This window comes from Cryptomeria japonica, chromosome 5 (assembly GCF_030272615.1).
Source record: "Cryptomeria japonica chromosome 5, Sugi_1.0, whole genome shotgun sequence".
Taxonomy (NCBI): Eukaryota; Viridiplantae; Streptophyta; class Pinopsida; order Cupressales; family Cupressaceae; genus Cryptomeria; species Cryptomeria japonica.
In genome coordinates this window covers 929,194,670-929,203,634 of record NC_081409.1, presented here as the reverse complement: position 1 = coordinate 929,203,634, position 8,965 = coordinate 929,194,670, and the positions used below count along the sequence as shown (strand labels likewise).

General features: G+C 33.8%; 1 protein-coding gene across 1 annotated transcript; it reads right to left on the bottom strand.

Moving 5' to 3' along the window:
- Window positions 1-1,926: 1,926 nt before the first annotated feature.
- Window positions 1,927-7,619, bottom strand: LOC131037389 (glutamate receptor 2.7). The gene is made up of 6 exons (XM_057969509.2): window positions 7,254-7,619; window positions 4,675-5,990; window positions 3,744-4,027; window positions 3,611-3,642; window positions 2,640-3,028; window positions 1,927-2,538 (listed from the first exon to the last, which is right to left on the bottom strand). The coding sequence occupies exons 1-3, from the start codon at window positions 7,498-7,500 to the stop codon at window positions 3,983-3,985; spliced, it is 1,608 nt and encodes a 535-aa protein (XP_057825492.2). The 5' UTR covers window positions 7,501-7,619; the 3' UTR covers window positions 1,927-2,538; window positions 2,640-3,028; window positions 3,611-3,642; window positions 3,744-3,982.
- Between the last annotated feature and the right edge of the window lie 1,346 nt (window positions 7,620-8,965).

The window sequence follows — 8,965 nt, the reverse complement described above, 5'->3', positions numbered from 1 at the left end:
AAACTTTAAGAAGAAATGTGTATTTTAAAATATCCACAAAAGTCACATTTGAAGGAGAAAGAGAAACAATGGAGAAATATGGAGGAGATATATATGTTTTGTAATGGTTTGCATTTAGTTTAGCTATCTTGTCTTCATAGCTCTATTGATTGAATTAGGATCAATTTCATAGCTTGTTGTGTTTTGTGGTTGCATAACTATAGGATTTGATGTGTTTTTCCCATTTTCCTAGTGAGAGGTACCATATATGTTAAAAACTTGGATCATATATCTATTTCTTGAAGGCCTTGAAGAACCTGTTAAGCAATTGGTTAAGGCTTTTTAACCTTCCACCTTGCAAGAAGTAATCAAAAGAATTTTGTAGCTTGAAACTTCTATGTTGAAGAAGTCGGTGACTGACTGGGCTAAACCTTCTAATCCTTGGCAACTTAAGGGAAACATTTAGAAAAAGACTTTCCCAGCTCCTCCATTAAAGAATGTTCCAAATACAACTAGTAGTAAGAAGGTGGATGATGAAACAAGGAGTGAACTTCGAAGCAAAAGGCTTTGTTTTACTTGCAAAAAACCAGGGGTTGCATTAAATAGATTCTTGGGTACAAGGGATAAGTGCACTTTATTGAAGTTAAATTTCAAATCCTAAGTTAGATGAAAATGAAGAACTCCATGATATCCAAGAAGGAGAAGGAGAAGGAGAAGGAGAAGAAGAAGTCAGCAAGGGAGACACTTTAGTAGTTTTATATATACCTTTTGTAGCATCATAAATTGTACACCCTTAATTGGGTGGTACAATTTCATGCTTAGGTTAGCACCTGCCTTAGTGTGTTGCATTTTGCATTTTAAAATTCTCTTTAATCATTTAATTAATTTGTTTAATTAAATCTAAAGTAAGGTTTGTTGGTGTTCAAAGTGAGTTTGGCTTGTGTAGTTTGAGTAAGAGATGCAATCTACTGATGCTTGTAATCATTTTATTTTCCCCTATGATATATAAATAAAGTGTTCATTTTGTTGTTTTAGTGTTTTGTTTTTAGGTCTATTGATTGTCTCTAGACAAATGATGTGCATATTGTTAGATAGTTTGTTAAGTTCATGTCATTGTGTTTAAATTGTTGTAGTTCCTACCACATCAACAAGTTATTGTCTTTCATTCTAGGCTCTTGTCACCATTAAGGTACAAGTAGTTTGCATTTTTTTTTTGTTTCAAAAGTCATTACTCATTAGGAAGTGAAAACTAATTAGAATGATCTAGATGATGTCCCTACTAGCTATGAGCTTATTCTTGATGGACACAAAAATTTGAATATGCTGAAACCAAATGGTTGTGACTTACACAGGCCCACTACTTGTTCCATAGCTCTTACTACTTATTAATTTTGTTTCTCTCTTTAGATGTGTATAAAGCTTCACTTTCCCTAGACTAAGATTGTGATTATCTCTACCCACCTTTTCTTGTGATATATACTATATTTTCAATAACTTTTTATTTAACGTAAATACTTATTCCATCAAAAAATATGTTATTTATTTATTAGAATGGATTGCTTAGGTTTGAAGTAAACACAACTAAATTTATAAGAGAAAAATAAAATCATAGTACCATTATTTATCTAGTTTTTAAGGTCATAGTACCACTATTTATCTAGTTTTTAAGGTGTTAATTTTTAAAGGTTAAGTTATTCTATTTAATTTTTAATTAGTGAATATACATTTCAAAATTTTAGTTTAAAATAGTAGATTAATATACTAGAAGATTTAAAAGTTGAAGTGTAAGTGAAGAGGAAAGTGAAATTATACAAACACACATTTATCTTTTAAAATCAATTATTGAACAAATATTATAATTTTGGAAGGGTTTGAAACTAACAGAGAGAGATCTGTATAAACCATCAGTTACTTAAATTTTTTAAATGAAACTGTACAATACCCATTAAAAAGATAAGCCAAATAATTACATACGATCTTACTATAAGAATACAATATATATTTGATTTTTCTTCACTTAGTAATGACTAGGTCTAAAGAGTAGTTCATGTCAGATTTCTCTCCTCCATGGATTTGGTTGGATGGAAGCTCATCTATTATCTCTTGATTTACAAAGGAGGATGTTCGAGTCGCCATATTTTGATCTCCATCATTCATAACACTTACATCTAATTCATAATGTTTACTTGAGCTATCTTTTGCATTTGAAGAATTGTTCTCTTGTAACATTTCCAATGAGAAAATTTGGGATGAAACTTGCTCTTGATATATATACTTTGTAAAACAGTTGATAGATTTGCACCCCCTGATCTTTTTCCTTGAGTAATTGGATTGTGAAAGAAAAATGATTAAAGCCATAGATGATATTGTTCCTGTGATTAGATACAATCCCCAAAAGCTTTCCACACCTAACCTTCTTAAATCTTCTGACAAATCAGGACACTTATTGGTAGTATCATTGAAATACTTAGCTTTAATCTTTTCAAACTTATCACTTTCTGAAAGATTTAAGATCCCTTTAGAAAATTCTTCCACTAAAGGAAAGCCTTTACGAAAAACCTACATCACAAACAATCAACCCTTAAATATTACTAATTGCAAATCCAAATTAAAATCATTATTATCAATAATGTGCACAAATATGTAGAAAAAGAACTTACAAAACCAAAGCCACCACTTTGATACGTTGTCCCCACCATTGAATAGCTACATTCACCAGAAAGGAAGGCACGAACAAATGGGACTTCATCTAAAATGGCATCCACTCCTCCATTCTTTGCTCCTTTTGACATGGCCTCCTTGTAGGCCTTTCGTGATGAATATGGTTCCAGATTTACATTGGCCACTCCCGAATCATGAGTTAGAAAGCTCCCAACATATGAACTGCGATACCCTAATTTATAGTCACCATAAACATTTACAATTGGTGTAATTTGTTGGGCAGTCAGCCTTGAAGCAAGATTAGCTGTATAGCTAGATGTTAAAACAAACGCTACAAACAGCCAAGCTGCAACAACTAGCCTACTCAAACCGCTTTGGATACTCTCTCCTGCAAAATGTGAAACATATGGAATATGTACATCAGATATGAACATATGTAAGAGGTAGGGTTTAAACAACACACTTTAAGTAGTGTTTTTCTTAGTTGTTTTATCTAAAGTCACACTTGTTTTTTCAGTAAGGTCCATCTATAGTGTGATTCAATATGAGCCATCTAAAAACAAGTAAATGTTTAGAGTGTGTTGTTTAAGCCAAATCATGTCTATTAGTGTGATTCGGGATGAGTCACCCAAACAAGTCAATGCTTAGAGTGTGTTGTTTAATTCAAAACCTATCTATCAATGTGATTCAAAATTGGCCACCTAAACAAATCAATGCTTAGAGCATGCTATTTAAGTCAAAATCTATCTATTAGTATGATTCAAGATGAGCTGCCTAAACAAGTTAATGCTTAGAGTGTGATGTTTAAGAAGAAACCACCTAAACAAATCAATGCTTAAAATGTGTGATGTCAAAATCTATCTATTAGTGTGATTTAAGATGAACCACCTAAACAAATCAATGCTTAAAATGTGTTGTTTAAATTGAACTCTATTGAAGAAGGTAAATATAATGGAAAGAAAATGCTTACTATGAGCATAAAACACAGCTGAGAAGGCAAACCTGGAAGAATTAAAAAGAATTTAGGTTATATTCCAAATTAAATATAAATATGAAGAAATGAAAGAAAGAAGGAAGGAAGAAAACAAGGATAAATGTGATACCAAAATAGTGTGACCACTTGATAGAGGGGACTTCCCCTAAAGTCAGGATTCATTTTATGCTCGAGGAGCCACACCACTAGTCCTGTATATATAAGAAACATCATCGTTGTAGCCCACAACGCTGGAGTAAATGGTTGTAGGAATGTCCATGCATTGTCGGCTTCCTCCTTTATGACAGTGGGAACCACCATCACTAAACCCGTTTCTGTGTATGGTTGTGTGAAATCAACAAATTCACTTCAGTTTGCTGTAATTGTAACGTCACCCACAACTGCATCGTATTTCTGCCAAAGCAAAGTAAAAGTACTTTTTAAAAATTGGGCAATTCTCTAATATTCTTCCTGGATTATTCCTAAAAAAGAAAATAGACTAAGGTTCAATTCTTGATTTAAATAAGATGTGTAGTGTGGAATCGAGTACACGTTGCATGAAAGATTATAAGAAAGGGCTTACCTTGTAATTAAGAGCTAAACTTCAAATCATTAGACTAACCCTTAAGCCTTTTTATAAAATAAAGAAAGAAAAACAAACCTTGAAATACACTTGCATGACGAGCTCTTCACTAAACTAACCCTCTACTTTTCTAATATCCAATAGATTAAGTAAACAGACCAACCCTTGAATTTTCTAATAATTTAAGAAAGGACAAAAGATCTTGAGATGCTCTCCATGAGAAGTTCTTAATTCTAAATGCAATGTATGATGTGAGATGAGATTTACTGTATATTATACTAATTATATTAAGAGGTTTGTCTTATTAACTAAACTAAATCCCTGATTGGTAGACTAATCCTAGATTCTTCTAATAACCAAAATTTGAATTCTGAATAGCTAGACTAACCGTCAATTCCTCTCATTAGAAAAATGATGAATGAATGAAACTGAGGACAATCCAAATTAAAAAAATGAGAGAAAAGAAAGGAAAGCACACCTTGAGATACACTTGCATGATGAGCTCTTCATAAGAATAATTGTCGGCATAAATGCCGATCTCAGGGTACGGAATGAAATCAAACTGGAGTTGGGGCTCAACAATTCCCACAACAGCACGAAATACATCAATGGAGAACCCACTGACGATAGTTTCATAACTTGCTGGATCCAACGAAACACTCACAAATTCCTCCCAACCAGCTTTTCTAGGAACTGCAATCTTCAGCCTAGTTGGTATTGCCCAACCCCGAGGAACCGTGACAGACCGACCTGGCCAAATCACTGATCGAAGCCCCTCGTCACTAAAAGATGGAGTTTTGAACAACTTTGACGAATTAAATGGCCAATACCCAACTGTTTGATAGCTTTTGCCCACCACATTCACTACCTCATAACCACACCCAACCATTTCCCCATCATGGAACTTAACAGGCCCGCTTAACCCATCAAAATTTGTTGAGAAAATCTCCTCCAACAACTTCTTACCTTGCTGGAATACCTTGATTTTAGTATTTGCTATTATTTCAAGACTGGTTGAGGGTGCCACAAAACTTAAACTTGAATTTCTTTCCATCTTTCCAATTGCTTGAGCTATCATGAGCACTGTATCATAGGCCAATAAACCATATGAATTCAGCTCAATGTTTTTTGTGTTGGGGTTGTCAAGTCTAAATTGTTGTTCCCACCTTTGAGTGAAATCATTCAGCTTTTTAGAATCTGGAATATGTGTTTTAATCCCAAGGAGGCCTTGCATAGATGATATTGTAGAAGCATTTAGTGCATAATCCCAAAGACTGGTAAACCCTTGAGTTATTATCCACACATAACCAGACTCCATCATTCCCATCTTCTGGGCCTCCATGATTACATTCATGCCCAGATCAAAAGGCGTGTGGACAACATAAACTCTTGTTTCTATTGACTTGAGTTTATGAAGCTCCTTCCTTATTGTTTGTTTCTGTGCAGTTGAAGGAATTATTGAGGTGTATGCAATATCAGAGTCCAGATCTCGAAGGGCATCACGCAAGGAGGGCATGGCTCCTGAATCGAAATGATTGTCTGAGTGAAGAAATGCAATGCTTCTCCAGCCGTAATTGTTAACCAGGGCTGCCACGGCTTTCATCTGAAAGCTATCAATGTGTGCCATGCGAACAAAATAAGGGAATCTCTGGTTGCAGTGGGCAGGACTTGTGACAGAGAGTGACAGAATTGGAACGTTGGCTGCCTCTCCAAGATCTGATAAAAGAGGCTCAGTCTTGGATGCTTGTGCTTCTATCAATGCCACTACTTCCTCGTTGGCCAGAAGATCAACAGCTGCATTCACCCATAAAACCATATGTCATTTAAGATAACTGAATATAAGTCTGAATGAAACTGTAAAAGGAATGGAAGGGGAAGGGGGTTATCTTATACATTAGTGAGGTTTGGGAAATTTATGGGAGGGTCACAATTCTCATTTTTTTTTTTCTTTTTTTTTCATTGACATGGATTGGTGAAATTGTACATATTTATAAAAGGGATATGAAATCACATCTTTAGAGTTCATATGGGATTAACAGAACAGAAAACGTGTAAATAAAAATCAATAGATGATAACAACAATAGGAAAATGGGAAGAAGTCAAGGGGAAGGGGGTCATGGACATGGGTTGGTGAAATACATTACTTGGGTTTGGGTATCCATGGGAAGGTCTCAACCCTTATCATCTTTTTCTTTATCTTTTTCTTCATTGACATGGGTTGGTGAAATTGCACATGTTTGAAAAAGAGGTGGATCTGAAATAACATCTTTAGAGTTCATACAGGTTTAATGTCTATATCAGAAAACATAGAAATAAAAGTCAATAGCTTGCAACAGTAATAGGAAAAGGGGGAGGGGGAAAGCAAGGAAGGGAGGTCGTGCACCCTAATTTATCCCATACATTAGTGGGGTCTGGGATATGAGAGGGTCTCAACCCTCATCATCTTTTGCTTTGTCTTCTTCTTCATTGATATTGGTTGACAAAATTGCCATGACAGTCAAGAAATTTGAGAGTTTTTTACATAAGTTATTTTTGTAATACATTTTATTTATTTCTATATGAAATTAATACTACTTTTTGTAAGTATGTTTATGAGATTTCAAAATTAACTTATTTAGAAAAGATTTTTACTTTAGAAGGAAATAATAGAAGATCAAGAGTCACATCTAAAAAATCACCTTATTAGATGTCCCTTTGTGATTGTAATTTCAGTTTCAACAATGATTATTCAATACTGTAATAGAATAAGTTCGACTGCTTGAACCTTAATTTTACATTTGAAATACCACTATCCATTATTCACTCTATTTAAAATTATTCTTCCTTACTGAACTCTAAATTTCAAAGTTAAAGATTAAAATCTAAGACTAAAATTCAGACATATCATTGAAATCTAAGACTAAAATTCAGACATATAAATTCAACAGTCAACACACTAGTCTTGAAACCCATAACAAAACTTAAGATAATTACTGATATGTGCCCATATCTAACTGAAAAACAGTGTAGAGAACTTGAAAAAGAGAATTTAAAAGTGCACAGAAGAAATAAAGTACCAGCAGAAGAGCCTTCAAGTGATGTCTGTGCCTCTTGCAGGTGAAGACACAATTCAGCGCCCTTGAGTATTTCAGATTGATTGTTCACATAATCTACTGCTAACTCCATAGCACTCTTTGCTATCTTTCCTGCCCACAAACTTGAATCTATTATCACCCCTACATTCACACTCTCTTTCTGAACTGCAATATCTACACTTGCAGCCACTAGAATGCACATAACTTGAAATATTTGCACTCTTTTCATCTCCAATCCCTTCTTCTCCCTATCCTTTGCACCACACTCTTTCAATCATGTCCATAGAGCTATATATAACTAGATTCAAGCTTCATTGGAGTAGTCTTACCATACCTACTTCACCGGAGGGACTTTGAAATGTCTTGGAAATTTAAGTAAATTTGACTCTTAACTATAAAGAAGTAGTATTGTTCTGACCAATCTCATATTCATCCAACCGACCATATGAAAGCTATGTTTGGAGGAAAACACGAAGAAGTTGGCTGGAAGTATATAACTAGCTTTTGCAGTCAATGTCTTCATTGTTTACTTTTCTATGATTATGTCAGGACTTGAATTTGATGGCCATGTGGAAGCAATTGACAATTTTTATGTGTTTTCAATTGGCAAATTCACAAGTGAGGGGGAAGCGGAACCAAAAGAAAGGGTGGAAGGGGTACCTACTTTGTTAACAGTATTATCTGGGGTTCACTGTGACCCAATAGACCAAGAGGAAGAAGAATCCCCAAAGGCATTTTCCTCTTCAACAATTCTTTCAACAATGGGAGGGGTTGGGGGTTCTTGGATCTAGCCTTGATGATGTGCTTGTTGCTTTGACCACATGTCTCAAATTTTGATAGTGAGCTTATTATTTTAAAGTGTGTCAACATTTAATAACGAGTCCATTATTTTGATAAGTCTGAAATTGGGATTTGTTTTGTTCATGCTATAATTTGAAAAATGAACAAAATTTAGTGGTCAATACGAGTAGTCACCATAATTCTAGGGCAACTCTACACTATTGTTAAAGAAAATAAAAATATCGCACATAAGATGTAGTCAATACTTCACATAATTACCACACTAATCACGAGATGTCTCCACTTGAATTTGATATATACACAAGACTCTCCCCTTTCATAGATGAGAGAGGAAAATGTCAATAACACGATCTCCCTAATGGAGTGATTGAACAAGGGGCAATATATATTTATCTTCATACCCTTGATTAAGTGGAATGCATTAGTAAAGACCAACATCATTATAATCATCATAAAATGCATTTCTAACGCAAACACATTGTTTATAAAAATATTTTTCATCATCACTATAGACAACTAAAATTGTCCTAGCTTAATTAAATAAATATTTTATTTATTTAATTATTTTATTCTAAGCCTTCTATTAATTAAATAGATTTTTATTTATTTAATTAATTCATTAATCCTCTTCTAGCCTTTCCTTATTTAAATACAAAAAAATTATTTATTTAAATTACCTTTTCTCTAAATTAAATAAATATTTTATTTATCCAATTGGTCCCACTTCCTCTATTAATTAAATTATTTTTTATTTATTTAATTAAATCATTAGCTTTTTCTCTTCATGACACATGTCATTTATCTCTTAATTTTCCTCTACCTACCCCCTTCATTATTTTATTATTTTCTCTACCTACCCTTTTATCCTAGCCGGCCATTTATCTTTTTACCTC